Here is a 15533-nt window from a genome sequence, read left to right on the forward strand (position 1 = left end):
TCAATCCGTTGAAATGAATCATGTTGTCATGCTTGTTTGGTTTAGCAATGTTTTGACCAGTCATTGAAGTACCGCAAACAATCAGATGGTAAACACCAAACGAATGTCAAGCAAAACCATGAATTAAAATTGCAAAAACTAAACAATAGCCTAGTTAGAGAGAGAGAGAAAAAAAACTGTGGCAGATGAAGTATTTTCTCTGTCCACAAGGTCGAGCCAAGCAAAGCAGAAGAAGGTCGTCAGCAAGGCCATTAAGTTCGAGCAGTTGAAGGGAGCGGGATGGGCTAATGTTGAGGAGGGAGGGCTTTTCAGGATCAGTTTTTGGCAATATCCTGCGACCACGTCTACAGCCTGGAGAAAGGGGCTGCTGTGCATATGAAACCGAAGTATTGAACCAACTAGCGCAATGAAAGAGAAATAAGACAAAGAGAAATTTCGCAAGGATAACTCTTCATCGTCATACCGCGTTCTCTCGATGTAACATTTTTCAGCGCTCAGCGTATAAAACAGTATGCTTTTAAAACTATAAACTATCAATTACTGCGATGCAATAGTAATCTATCGCAGTAATTGTTTACATTTTGATACATTTAAGCATTCTCCTTTTTCTTCTGGAGAAGTTCTCGTTGATTTTGTACCACTAAAGTAGTTGGCGCTAGTTTGTTTTAAGCGTGGTTATGTTTTGACAGTTGCAAGAGCAGCCAGACTTTAATAAACGTATTTTCCACAAGGACTCATCGACAGAAGAATGATTTGGAGCCGGTTGACGGAGCTGTTGCTCCTAGTATTTGTGTGCGCGCACAGATCGTCCTCAAAACAAGACATGAAACCTGAGGTGAGTATCCTGCATTTTTCTCCTTATGTAGGCATTTAGTACTGATTTAACACCCAGGTCTATTGTGCGGTGGCAGATGTTTTAGCCTACTATGTGTGAAAGTCTGGACATCACCTCTGCTTATTAATATATAAATAATGACAAAAAAGAATAAAAACTTGCATTTCTTATCACATTCATATCATATTGCAGCTATATAACAATTATGTGCTAAAATTCATAAAAATTAACTTCATCAAATGTAATTCTAAAATGGATTTTTTTCCCTGACAATAGTTAGCCTGCTATACAGTACTTTACAAACTATTGTAGTACATCCAAACCAATACACATGTGACCTTTACTGAAGTAGGTCAATGCTTGACTGATAAAAAACAGACTGTATTATATGAGATTTATGGTGTATAAATTTAGAAAGACTAGGGGTTCTTCATTTAAAGTCTTAATAGTGTAAATCTCTTAGTACCTGTCAAGAACACACAGGGTCATATTTCACCACAAAATCAATATTTTCATGCACAATTTTCATTTTAGAAGCATACAAATCTGATTCTCATTATAGGTTTGTACATGGCTGGGTCTTATTTTATTTCACCCCTCATCTTTATGCTGATTTAAACAATAATCATATTTTTTTAGAATTTCATGAGAATCATTCTTTCAAAATAATAGGAATTACCAATAAAATAAAACAAGTAAAAAATCCAGACATTTCAGTAGGGAATGTGCTTAAATGTCATGAAAATAATGATGCGAAACAACCTAATGGTCCTAATTAAAAATATAATGTGACATTTATATATTTAGAATGAGAAGACTTAATTGTACTCTAATTATATCACACAAATTTCCAATTTAACTTTGAAAAGATGAGTGAAATCCAGAAAGGATTGTATTATGGTTGTTATTACCATTGTGAGGTTCTGAAATCAAACCTTCATAGGAAAAAGCTTTTATCAGCTGCCAGTCAGTAGCATTATTAAGTCACAGATGTTCAGCTTTAAAAGAACCTCTGCTCTAAAAATCTCTCTGCTCAGCGATCAAAGTAAATACTTAGAAAATAGAAGAGAGGAGGATTGTGAATTAAGGTCAAGTGAGAGACCGCAGAGATTGAAAGATGCTGAGGATGCAAAAGAGAACAACCAATTACCACAAGAAAACAGGAAAAGTCATGACTGTAATGTTGTGGTCAGAGGGTGGATGGATATGCTGAGGATGAGTTTGGGGGGGGGGGGGTTCGGCTCCTATAAGCTGCAGGATTTAATGGATGACATCTGTCCTTAGTTATGGTCAAAAAAGAAAGGAGGGGTTTCAACAGGGCGGATAACTCCATATGGACTCTTTCCTTCTTCTCTTTCTCTTCTCTGTCTAACAGGAAGTAATCACAATCCTGCAGGAAGTTCTCCTAATTCCTTAAGGATATCCTTAAGTTATGGCCTTATACACATCTGTGCTTTCGGACAATATTGGTGTCAATATCCACTTCTCTTTGTTGTGCAAGTCATACACTCCCGCACTAACCATGATATGCTATTTTTGATGCACTTCTCATCAGGTCATGGATAAGTCACCTGATGAGTCCTGCATTTATGAAGAACTTCTAGAGAGTTTTGCATCATAGTGGTTTTTGGGATGTGCATTTGGCCACATATGGCTAGTCACATCCTTTACAGGACAGAGCCAGAGGAAATGGCCAGGGGATTTTCAGTAGGGCCTTGACCACATGGTTTTGGAACAGATGTGAGATGATGCCAGCAGTTAGTGATGTAGTGTCAAAGCGCAAGGAAGGAAGTGGGATGTGAAAGGGGGTGGCATGTTACAGAAAAGCGACACAAAGAGATGGGAAAAAAAGAAATGGGGTTGATCATTTCAGGCAGGAAATGTGGCGGGGTGTGAATGATGCAAGTCTGCATAAAGAATAGAAGTTATTGTAGGCTGAAAAGTGATGTCATTTCAGAAGCAAGAGAATAACAGAAAAATAAAAGACTGAATTGGACGACAAATTGTCCAGTTCCTGTGTCACTAAGGGCCAAACCACCCACAGACCTTTGGTGTAAGTCTTTGTTGAAAAGTCTTGGAAAGATTATTCCCAAGCCGTTCCTATTTTGCACTTTCCATTTGAAAATATTTTTCGTCAAACAGCCAAATGCCTCAGGTGTACAAATCTGACCCACTGATCTATAAATACATTGTCTGGAAAAATGATTGTAACTATATCTTCAAACTTTTTCCAAATTTCCAACCACCGGTAATCATAAAATAAATAAAAATCATAGAACCACTGAAGAATAGAATTCATTCCAAATTTAAATGAAATCAAAGAAATTTAATGACTACACTGTGCATGAATTTCCAGAGTAAACTTTGTTTCCAAAATAGATAAACTTCAGAGGTAAACTCATGCTAGTGTAAACTCCGTTGGATCCTGTGTTGATGTTACTGTTGTTGTTATTACTGTTGATACATTTAGCCAGCTGTTGAGGTTCATTAGTGTAACCTGAGCAGTTGAACTGCATTTTTATGATTTGGCTTCATTGGATTTGGATTCACCACACGCTCACCCAGATTCTGTGTTATTCCATTGGCCCAGGGTAAATGGAAGTTGTGACTCATTTTCCCTTAAAATTGCATGTCTTTCTCTCAAGTCTCACTGATTTTAACGTGCATGTGCACTCAACACAAAATGGTGCCTATTGCTCCTTTATGTACATCCAAAAAGATCTTGCACACTGTTGTGCCTTGCAAAACTTCATTTTCAGGATATCTCAACGTAAAATGCCTGAAGAAACTTTACAGTTTATTTAATAAAAAAGTCATGACTTTTTCCATTTTCCATAGCATTGAATGCGATTTACAAACCTTCCCACAATCACCCCGGTGTGTGAGGGGTAGGGCTGTCATTAGCCATTATTTTAGTAATCGGTCAATTATTCTGATGAATAATCAAGTAACTTGATTTTTTTTTGCCTTGAAAATTACTAAAATATATAATAGCGACGAGGCTCTAAAATAAAGCATCAAAAGTAAGTAATCATATTATTTTATTGAACAAAACTGTCATAAAAAATACATAATGTACTATAAACAATAGAACAAACGTACATTACGCATTATAATAAATGCCTGTGGAGGGCCCCAACAGCCTAATGATTGTTTTTACACTTTACAGTGCACTCTAATCCTTGTTTAATATTGACTAAACAACATTTAATTCAAATGTCCACTTAATCTTTAATATTTGGCCATTTCTTTACTACAGAAATGCTACAGCCACTGTCATTTCTTGAATATGTGGACATCAAAACGTGTAAACTCGGAGCAAGGGTCTGAGCTTTTATTCTGAAGTTGCGATGCAGTTAGCCAGTGTTCCCAAGTCCGCGGTTTTCCCACGGAATTGGGCTACTTCAAGTTTTTTATGTCTGCGGGTTAAAGTGACCCCAATAATATGATACTTAACTCATGGAATGCAAATTTTACCATCTCCCGGAACACAGTTTTTTATTAAGGGGACCCCCTGTAACGCGATTGGGCTAGTTTTGAGTAGCAATTGGGTGGGGTTTGCTATGAAAATCTGGCAACCCTGCAGTTAGCATATTGAGAAAGATACTGATGTGCTTTCCTAGGTTTATAAATGATTTAACTTAGAAATTTGTGGAAATGGCGCACTTTGCGTTTCCAGATGAACTGACAGCAATATGTAGCGTTCCAGATGCTCCACACATGTAAATGATACAAGTTTGTGTGGAGCAGCATTAACTGTGAATGGCGCCATTCTGAAAAACATGTATGTAACCTACACGCATGTAAATAAATAATGCACATAACCTGCATTGCATATATTTATTTAATTAAATTGTAGCGTTTGTGAATCTTATAATACTGCTCATGGATTTTTGTCAGTGAAATGCGCCACTTCCTATTTTGACGCGGGCAAATTGCAGCCAAATTGCAGTTTTTTTTTTTTAATCGAGTACTTGAACTAAATCGAGGAATCGTGACAGTCCTATTGAGGAGTGTTCATTTTTTCTTTATATTAAAACTTAGACATTGGTAATTATAATATGTCTGGGTGGCTATGAGATCACCTGATTAATCATTTCAAATGGTACAAAAAAATCCCCTTTTGGACACTTACAGTTACAAACCCAACATAGAGCTTTCCAACTATTCCCTAGTATTTGGTCTTGATTCTTAGTATAATAACATAATCATAGACTGGTCATCTTGTGACCTGGCATCACCACTTTAGCATACCACAGAAGGGATGGATGGCACAGCCAGTGATTCATGTGAAACTTATGTTTCCAAATTCTATTTATAACTTTGGGGAAGAATGAGTTAACCTTTCTGTGAAAAATTAAATTTATTTTTCGTGGAAAAAGACTTCCTCTATGAGGAAGAAAGGAAGTACTGGCAAAAAGAGGTAGACTCTGCTGGGATGAGTTTGAGTTCCAATTTTAAACTTGTTTTCGAGAGAAGTGTTGTGCAACTGCATGTTTTTAATCAGGCAGAATGCAGTTAAGGTGTCTCTTACCAGCATGTGATTTCAAATTTATCCAATTTCGGTCGCTGGATTGTGTCAGGGACACGTTCATCTATCACAATCTCAGCCACCCCCCACCAATCCATATCCCATTAACAGCCTTTTTTCCTCATATGGATATAACACACTGAACCTTTGTTTGGACTGAGAGTGAGTCACAGACTCACAATGTCTGATGTTATAAAAGAATGGAGAAGAACTTTTGTGGAAGTTAACAAATATCATGATCCCTTAGACGAGAAAGGATACTGAGACGAAAAGAGAACAAGGAGAACTAAAAAAAGAAAAACAGAGGAATAAAAGTACGAGAAAACATTAAGTTCTTAAATAAAACAAAAAGTCCAGGATTACATCAACTTGGAATAGATGCTTCGAAGCATCTGACTGTGGACGTAATCACATCTGCTGCCAAAACACATACTCAAAAACACATTTAGCCAGAGAGCACCATTATAAACATAAAACATGCTGATCATGCTGAGGAACTTCTCTTCTGTTGACACTTTGCTCACAAAGACCGCACAAGCTACGACAGCCAAATCATGTGATGCACATGTTTTTCTCGCTGAATTAGGGTGTGCTGAGGCCCCACAGGGTGTGTCTACATTATTGCTCTTCATTCCTGCACTAGCGTGTGAGAAAGAGAGTGATGGAGGAGGTGGGGAAAGAGGGATTACAGGATAAGGGCTCTGTCTCTGAGATTTCAATGGTATTAACCAGAAATTCCCAGGGAAATGACTGACTGACAGCTTGGTTTAACTGGAGACAGTATCTGTCTCCCTGAGGGAGTCACAGACAGATAACATTTCACCTTTCATTATCTCATCTATCATCCTATATCGCTACAAACAAAAATGCATTCGTGCCGTCACTGACTCAGTTTCAAGAAAGAGATAATGCAGCTTCTTTTGCCTCAAAGGAAAGCAAGGTCATAAATCAGTCTAGACATATACTTGATATATAGGTTTGTTTAGAAGTATTTCTTTAAGTGAATTTTGTATACAGCCATCATTACAGAGCTTATAAGTGGTTTGTGTTATGAATTGTGAAAAGAAACCCTGCCCTATCCCTTGGGTTTGTGAGTTGGGCTTGTGTGTAAATTCTTAATCAGTAATTGGCCTGTTGTTCCAGTAAAAAAAAAAAGATCATCTAAACATCCTTAAATCAAGATAGAGTGTACTTGAGAAACTACATTTATAAAATAAGAAAAAATATATCTACAATTTTCATTATATTTTCTAACCTTGTTTTTTTTTTTTTTCTGAAGTACAGTTAAACCAAAACATTTTCAGTTCAGCTGCTATAGTTTAGAAAATGGTAAAAAATTATGAGATGAATTCAGATTTAAACTCTGTCAGAGCAAATTCGTCTTGATAATCACAAATGACAGTCAAACCAAAATTTATTCAGACACCTTTAACATTTCTCACATTATCACAGTGTATTTGCTATAGTTTAGAAAATGGTAAGAAAAAATGACAAGAACTCAAGAGTTAAACTGGGTCAGAACAAATTCATCTTGATAATGTCAGATAACATTGATAGAAAGGTATGTACATGTCAAATCAAATTTTGGTTCCAAATTTTATTGATTTTACTTGTAGTCCACTGTATGAAGAATCTTTGGGTATAATATGTCACAGTTTACTTTATTTTGCTATTCTCACTTACATAGTGTCCTGCACCCACTAGTAAAAATATTTAAAAAAATATATTTGGTGTCTGAATATTTTTTGGTTTGACTGTATGTCTCTCATTCTCAGCAAAGCTGAGTTCATTTGATAATAAATACAGTAAAAACAATAATATTGTGAAATACTGTTCACTGCAGCCATTACTTCTCAGTATCATGTAATCCTTCAAAAAGCATTAAAATATGCTGATTTAGTGCTAAAAAAAAATATATATATATATAATGATTTACTGTCACTGTTGATCAAATAAATGCTGTTTCTTTTAAACAAAAAAAAGAAAAAAATACTACAGACACTAATACACTTTCAAATAGTAATGTATTAGTTCAAAATTAGTTAATTTTTTTCCTTAGACAAAATAAGGATTACGATTTTTTTGCAACTGAGTTTAATGACGTAGTCATAGAACAGAACTAACATCTGTTAACAGTATGTGCAACTTAAATAAAAAACAGAAAACAACATATTATAATAGTTAAAAAAAGAACAAAACAAGGTTTCTGTCCAATAACAAATACCTTCACCTCTTTCTCTCATGTTCTAGGCATGGCTACAGCAATATGGCTACTTGCCACCTGGTGATCTCCGCACACATACGGCCCGCTCTCCTCACTCCGTCACCTCGGCCATTGCTGCCATGCAGAGATTCTACGGGATGAAAGTCACCGGCAACCTGGATCCTGCAACTCTAGAGTAAGTCAAATGCCCGCATGATTGAAACAGCAGTGTATTATTGTTGTATTGTAATTAGCATTTCCATCCAGTTAATAACAAAAAAAATGGGTCTAGATGCTAGATGCTTTCTCCCCATGGAATCAGTCTTGCATTATTTAAACACCTGTGGCTAGTTCAGAAGATTCAAGAGCTTATAGATATCTCTGTGGAATTATTTTGGCCCATCATTTTTGTGGTTGTTAGTCGTGGAAAGAGAGAATGGAAAACTAGAGCATTGTGTCAGCAGTCCTCCACTGGTGTGCAATGAGGCACAGAAAATGTAAAATATATGAGGACAGAAATTAACGGCCATCCTGTCCAAAATCACTGAAATTAAATCTGTTGTGCGGTGGATGATCTAATGCATTCGACTGTGATTGCCAGGGCAATGAAGAAGCCCCGCTGCGGCGTCCCAGACAAGTTTGGAGCCGAACTGAAAAGCAACCTGAGAAAGAAGCGCTATGCAATCCAGGGACTCAAATGGGATAAAACTGAGATCACATTCTGGTAAGAGACAACCTTAACTCCAATCTGCTGGATCAATTAAAGCGAAAGACTGTATTTAGGTCATTTTAGGCACCAAACTCCCGATTAATTGAGGTTTGCTGTCATAAACGTTTAGATATGGCTGTGGCTACGCTTTAGTAAATACGCACCGCACTTATGGAAAAGTCATCTTTGGCCTACTATACGATTTTGCTCTGCTGCAGCCACAGCCAAAATTCCTGTGTGACTTGTCTGTAATGTAAATCACTTTCTCTCCCCCTTTTCTTCATATATTCCTATTTTTCCTATGTCCTACTTTCCTCTGATTGCCTCTCCAATTCACCCTTTCTTATCTCTTCTCAGCATACAGAACTACACACCAAAAGTTGGCGAATACGAGACGTTTGAGGCGATCAGAAAAGCCTTCAAAGTGTGGGAAGGCATTACCCCTTTGCGATTCCGAGAGATCTCTTATAGCGACATCAGAGACAAGGTTGAAAACTTTGCTGACATCATGCTCTTCTTCGCCGATGGCTTTCACGGCGACGCCAGTCCGTTTGACGGCGAGGGAGGCTTTTTGGCCCACGCTTACTTCCCAGGCAATGGCATAGGAGGAGACACACACTTTGATGCAGCAGAGCCTTGGACCATCGGCAACCGTGATCTTATGGGTAAGGAGTACAAACACCAGACGTTAACGTAAGTACGCCAGGCCTCCCAAGGATCTGACTTGTTTTTTAGTAAAGTATAGGTGGAGGTTCATGTTTAGACATGAATATGTGATTTGAGATAAACTCAAACTTGCTTGTTTGAATATTTGTGTGAGAACGAGTGAGAACAAGTACAAGCAAGTGTAGTGTTTGTGCACACTTTCATTGAATTGGGTGGAATCAGCCGTACCTTTTCATAAGAATGTTTCTATCCGAAGAGCTTTTCATTGGCTGAATGTCCAAAAGCAACATCTGAAAGAACAGAATTATAGCTCTCAACAGTAAATCTATTTTTAGCGTCTTAAAATAATTGTTTTTAATGCACGCTGCACAATTATAAAACATGCTACTTAAGGTTAGCCAAATCTGACCTGTGCTGACATGGTTATCTCTTACTTTCTTTCAGGTAATGATGTGTTCCTGGTGGCTGTGCATGAATTGGGTCACGCCCTGGGAATGGAGCATTCAAACGACCCCTCCGCCATCATGGCTCCCTTCTACCAGTGGATGGACACTGAGAACTTTGAGCTTCCTGAAGATGACCGTAAAGGAATTCAGCAGCTTTATGGTAAAACAATCAATATCATCACAACTTGAATTGCTAAACCACAGCATAGTTCTGTTTAAGGCAGGGTTATCATTACCTAAAGCTAAAATTATATATTTACAATTAGTGTAGGGAAGGTTACTTTGGAAAATGTAATAGGTTACAGATTACAAGGTACCCTATTTAAACCCTCTTTCAGGTACTTCATTAAAGTAATGTAACTGGTCACATGTGATTACTTTTTTAAATTTCTTATAAACGTTTTCAACTGTTAATCATTTTAAACATTTAAAGAACAAAATGAGACTTTGGCACCTCTTTTTACTTTAATGATTGTTTTGAGGTTAAATACAGATTTAAAATCATAACAAGAAATAGAAAATATTAATACAATAACTATTCAGATGTAACCACCTTTGTAATCATTAACATTTTCATTAGTAACTGAAATTTGATTACACATTTTTCTCAGTAACTGTAACGGATTACAGTTACATTTATTTTGTAATTAAATTACATGTAACTAGTTACTCTCCAACACATATCAGAGCATTTATCTGCCACAATAAAGCTAAATTAGTATTAGCATATTCTGTTTAGCTCTCCAAAGCCTATCATTTTAGATATAAAAAAAAAACTCCTAGATAAACGAAACACTATACAATAAATTTAACCAGAATCTACAGTGCCTGGCGAAAGTATTCATACCCTTTTTTTTTTTTTCATGTTTTGTTATGTTGCATGTTTTAAAATACTTTTTTTCCACATCATTGTACACTCCATGCACCATAATGACAAAGCAAAAACAGAATTGTCACAACTTCATATATATATAAAATGAAATAAGTACATTGCATAAGTATTCATAACCTTAACTCAGTACTTAGCTGAAGCACCTTAACAGCCTCAAGCCTTTTTGGGCATGATTCAACAAGATTTGCACATCAACATTTGGCAATTATCTGACATTTTTTAAGGCAGAAACATAAATTGTGTAAAAATAAAAAAATGAAGGGGAACACCCTTCTTTTTTTTTTTTTTACAAGGCACTGTATATAACAGAATCAAAAATATAGTGATAAACAGCAGCATTTGTGTAAATATTTCGATTATTCATTTGATCAGTGAACAGACCAATGCGAATAAATTAATTCACAAAAAAATATTTTTTTTTCAGGACCAAACACCGGAGCCCGTCCGCGACCACCTGTCACCCCTCAGACCCCCCACCACACTCCATATCCCACACCATACAGGCCCGGAGGACCTAGCTTTGGTCCTGACATCTGCGAAGGCCATTTTGACACCATTGGCATTTTCAGAGGAGAAATGTTTGTGTTTAAGGTACAGATGGAATATGTGTATATGCATTGGGTTGGAGTTGGATATCATGCAGTATGTGTTCATCACAATTCCTGTTTCTGTGTTTTAGGATAAGTGGTTCTGGCGCGTTCGTAATAATCGGGTTATGGAAAATTATCCCATGCCAATTGGACATTTCTTTAGAGGTCTGCCTACAAATATTAATGCTGCCTATGAAAGAGAAGACGGGAAATTTGTCTTCTTTAAAGGTACTAGTCCTCTTGAATCACATGATTTCAATGAAAAAACAGGGATTTGTCCTTTCGCTTGCTTTTTGCTCTAGAAGTAATATATTTTGTCATCTCTGGCTCGCAGAAAACAGGCATTGGGTATTCACCGAATCAAACTTGGAGTCTGGTTACCCGAAGACTCTGAGAGAAATGGGCAATGGTCTTCCAAAGGACAAACTGGATGCAGCCCTCCTGTATACCCCTACTGGCAACACCTACTTCTTCAGAGGAAACAAGTCAGTAGCTATGAAATCCCATGATATAAGGCATGAGAACAAAGGGAGCATAGATCTGAAACTATTTCTTATCTTCAATCAGATATTATCGCTACAATGAAGACACGCAGTCAGTGGATCCAGACTACCCCAAACCTGTGAGTAAATGGCAGGGCGTTCCAGACAACATAAAGGCTGCCTTCATGAGTCGAGATCAAAGTAAGCATTTCGCTGCCTTTTGCTTTTTTTTTAACCAACCTCCAGTCTTGCGTAATAATAAGCCTTCTTATTCTGACATGTTTGTTTGTTTCTATTCTATATCTTAGCATACTGTCAGGCAGACATACAGTTGTGGTTAAAAGCTCATTATTTTACCAAAATAAGAAGGATCATACAAATTGCATGTTATTTTTTATTTAGCACTGATCTTATAAGATATTTCAAAAAAAGAGACGTTTACATATTGTTCACAAGAGAAAATAATAGTTGAATTTGTAAAAATGACCCTGTTCAAAACTTTACATACACTTGATTCTCAATACTGTGTTGTTACCTGAATGATCCACAGAGGTGTTTTTTGTTTAGTGGTAGTTGTTTATGAATCCCTTGTTTGTCCTGAACAGTTAAACTGCTCACTGTTCTTCAGTAAAATCATTCAGGTCCCATAAATTATTTAGTTTTTCAGCATTTTTGTGTATTTAAACTCTTTCCAACAATGACTGCATGATTTTGAGATCTATCTTTTCACACTGAGGACAACTGAGGGACTCATACGCAACAATTACAGAAGTTTCAAATGCTCTCTGATGCTTCAGAAGGAAACACAATGCATTGAGAGCCGGGGGGTGAAAACTTTTGAAATTTGAAGATCAGGGTAAATTTAATGTATTTGTCTTCTGGAAAACATGTAAGTATTTTATGTAGCATCTGAATGGCAGTACTAAATGAAACAACAGCCTCAAGCCTTTTTGGGCATGATTCAACAAGATTTGCACATCAACATTTGGCAATTATCTGACATTTTTTAAGGCAGAAACATAAATTGTGTAAAAATAAAAAAATGAAGGGGAACACCCTTCTTTTTTTTTTTTTTACAAGGCACTGTATATAACAGAATCAAAAATATAGTGATAAACAGCAGCATTTGTGTAAATATTTCGATTATTCATTTGATCAGTGAACAGACCAATGCGAATAAATTAATTCACAAAAAAATATTTTTTTTTCAGGACCAAACACCGGAGCCAGTACTAAATGAAACAAATATGATATTTAGGCAAAATAAGAAAAATGTACACATCTTCATTCTGTTCAAAAGTTTTCACCCCCCAGCTCTTAATGCATCGTTTTTCCTTTCTGGAGCATCAGTGAGGATGAACCTTTGGTAATAGTTGAATATGAGTCAATGTGAAAAGATGGATCTCAAAATCATACAGTCATTGTTGGAAAGGGTTCAAATACACAAAAATGTTGAAAAACTAAAGAATTTGTGGGACATGAAAGGCAGTTTAAATTCAAATCAAATGTGGACTATATGTAAACATATCTTATTCAGGTCAATACCAAATAAAAAAACAACATAATAATGCAGATTCTGAAGGTGTGTGTAAACTTTTGACCTCAACTGTAATATTTTACAGTATTACTGTCTGTTTTTACTGTATTTTTGAACAAATAAATGCCCCTTGGTGATGTTAATATAATCGACACATACACATTTATATAGCATTTACCATTTGTCACGTTGTGAATGATTAGGACACAAATCTGGACTTTTTCTGACCCCATTCTCTCCTTTATGCCAATATTATCCTGTCTTTCCAATACAAGACATACATTTAAAAATATATATATTTATACTCTAGTTTTGTTGAAACAAAGTCTTTGGACCAAAAATCGCTACCACAATAGTCCTGACCTTTCCTCTCTTAAATTTCACAGGTTATACCTACTTCTACAAAGCCAATAAGTACTGGAAGTTTAACAACCAGTTATTAAGAGTGGAGCCTGGATACCCCAAGTCTGCGCTTAAGGATTGGATGGGCTGTCCCAATGAGGACTTCAACCCAGGTGGTGGCGGAGGAGGAAGCGACCGTGAGCGTGAACGTGAGCGTGAAAGAGAACGTGAACGGGAGCGCGAACGAGAGCGTGAACGGGAACGTGAACGTGACCGCACACGCGAGGAAGACAAGACTGAGGATGAGGGCAAAAAGGAGGAAACGGAGGTGATCATAATCGAGGTCGAAGACGCACCCAGTAACAGCGGAGGAGCGGCTGGCGTCGTGGTGCCAATCATGTTGCTGTTCTGCGTGATCCTTACGCTCGGAGCACTTCTCTTCTTCCGCAGGTACGGCACACCGAAGCGCTTGCTCTACTGGCAACGCTCCCTACTGGACAAGGTTTAAATGTTTAAGAAGGGATAATGGAAGAAAGGGAAGGGGAGGAGAGGAGAGAATTGAGAATATGGAAGGGGACTTAATAAAAAAAGCAAAACCAAAAAAAAGTCTTTAAAAAAATGGTTTTGGTCAAAAAGGGACCCTTTGTTGTTTACTTTCAAAATGATGCCACTCAAGACAAATCTCTGCATTTTTATATATTGTAATTAGTGGTCTTTGAACGTTTTGCTTTCACACCTGTGCCAGGCTCTTCCCCCACGCTGTACAAAGGCATAAGGTACTTGTTTTTCCCCGTGTCACTTTCACTTCATCTCTCCCCTCTTCTCTCAACGTCTTTCTCTTCTTTTCCCTTCTGGTGTAGCCAATGACGCCAGCTCATCGCTGTTTGTTTAGCCTTTTGTAAATGTCATTTTGAAGTTGTGATTGTTGTGATTGTATGTCTGACTCATTGTGAATTCTTACCCTCTGTCAAAAACAACGTTCGTCCCAATCAGGAGACTTTGTACTCATCTCAGGTTGCGGCCAATGCTTATTAAATTTCCAGCAGCCTCATGCAACCTTAAAGGCTTAGCTCACCAAAAAATGAAAATTGTGTCAATAATTACTCACCCTCATGTCATTCCAAACCCGTGACATTTGTGTTCATCTTCAGAACACAAATGTAGATATTTTTGATGAAATCCGAGAGCTAATCCTTTCTACACCTTGAATGTGGAAGGACCCTTGCTGTCTATGGGTCAGAAAGCTCTCAAATTTATTCAAACATATCTTAATTTGTGTTTCGAAAATGAACAAAGGTCTTACGGTTTTGGAACAGCAAAAAGGTCAGTACTTAATGGCAGATTTTTCATTTTTGGGTGAACTAACCCTTTAATAACAAAGCCATACTATCCACAGTCATGAAAAACCTGAAAAAAGTTCCATTTACATATTTCTAGTTATAGTTTAATTTAAAACAGTCAGAAACTGCTTTTTGTGAGTGTAATTTCTATTCATTTTTCAAATCTATCCAGGATGCATGAACTAGATAAGTCAGTCAGAAGGTACCATAGTACCATGGTATTCTCTCTAGTACTATATAAATACCTTAGTGCATGAGCATGAATATAGTAATCATTCCATACCATCAGTAACCCATGGGACCACCATAGTACTTCTGAAGGTACCAGATATCATGAAAGATCATTTGCATTGGCTCATGAAAGGTGGTTCTTTTCACTAAACCAACACAGGGTTCCGCTCCCACCCCATGCAACTCCCAACTCAGGTTAAGAAACCAAAGTCATGTGCCATTCCAAAGATAATTGATACTTAGCCCACTAACAATGCCTGCAAAGCTGTGCTGTCTGTCTGTCTCCTCCAGTAGTACGGCTTTATATAGTACTGTATTTTACTATTATTGATAATGATGATGATGTCATTATCATTACGATTATTACTATTGTTATTGTTCTCCATGTCAAGAATGTGTTTTTTGATTTTAACAATTGTCATTAAAATGTCCTGCTGGACAGGCAATAATGTATGTCTAATGAAGTGGCCTTAATTTGGGGAAAAGTGAATGGGTGGGTTTGTATTTTTGAACTGAAATAAATTTTAAAATATATGATATTTTCACTGCTTGTGTTTACAATTATTGAAAACTTGTGGTGCTTTTTTTAAAAATTGGAATCTGAAGTTTGAATAAAAAACAATAATGATAATAATATTTAAATGATGATGATCATTATCTAGAAATAAATTGTGCTTGTTTCAAACCTTTTTTATGTTTAAGTCAAAAATAAAATATTTTGTAAGTTTT

The 15533-nt window shown here is 36.8% G+C and overlaps 1 protein-coding gene across 1 annotated transcript; it reads left to right on the forward strand.

Moving 5' to 3' along the window:
* The first annotated feature begins 344 nt into the window (after positions 1-344).
* Positions 345-15533, forward strand: mmp14b (matrix metallopeptidase 14b (membrane-inserted)). Its single transcript, XM_073848229.1, has 10 exons — positions 345-835; positions 7617-7765; positions 8171-8293; positions 8636-8943; positions 9389-9550; positions 10707-10873; positions 10962-11100; positions 11207-11357; positions 11440-11555; positions 13278-15533. Exons 1-10 carry the CDS (start codon positions 749-751, stop codon positions 13739-13741), a joined length of 1866 nt encoding a protein of 621 aa, XP_073704330.1. The 5' UTR covers positions 345-748; the 3' UTR covers positions 13742-15533.

The sequence above is a fragment of the Garra rufa genome, chromosome 10, assembly GCF_049309525.1.
Source record: "Garra rufa chromosome 10, GarRuf1.0, whole genome shotgun sequence".
Lineage (NCBI taxonomy): Eukaryota > Metazoa > Chordata > Actinopteri > Cypriniformes > Cyprinidae > Garra > Garra rufa.

What these genes read in the sequence shown, in the direction of transcription:
- mmp14b (XM_073848229.1), top strand. Translation starts at nt 749, where the DNA reads ATGATTTGGAGCCGGTTGACGGAGCTGTTGCTCCTAGTATTTGTGTGC. An exon ending in AAAACTGAGATCACATTCTG is followed by an intron (nt 8,294 to 8,635) that starts GTAAGAGACAAC and finishes ATCTCTTCTCAG; the next exon opens with CATACAGAACTACACACCAA. An exon ending in CTTCATGAGTCGAGATCAAA is followed by an intron (nt 11,556 to 13,277) that starts GTAAGCATTTCG and finishes TAAATTTCACAG; the next exon opens with GTTATACCTACTTCTACAAA.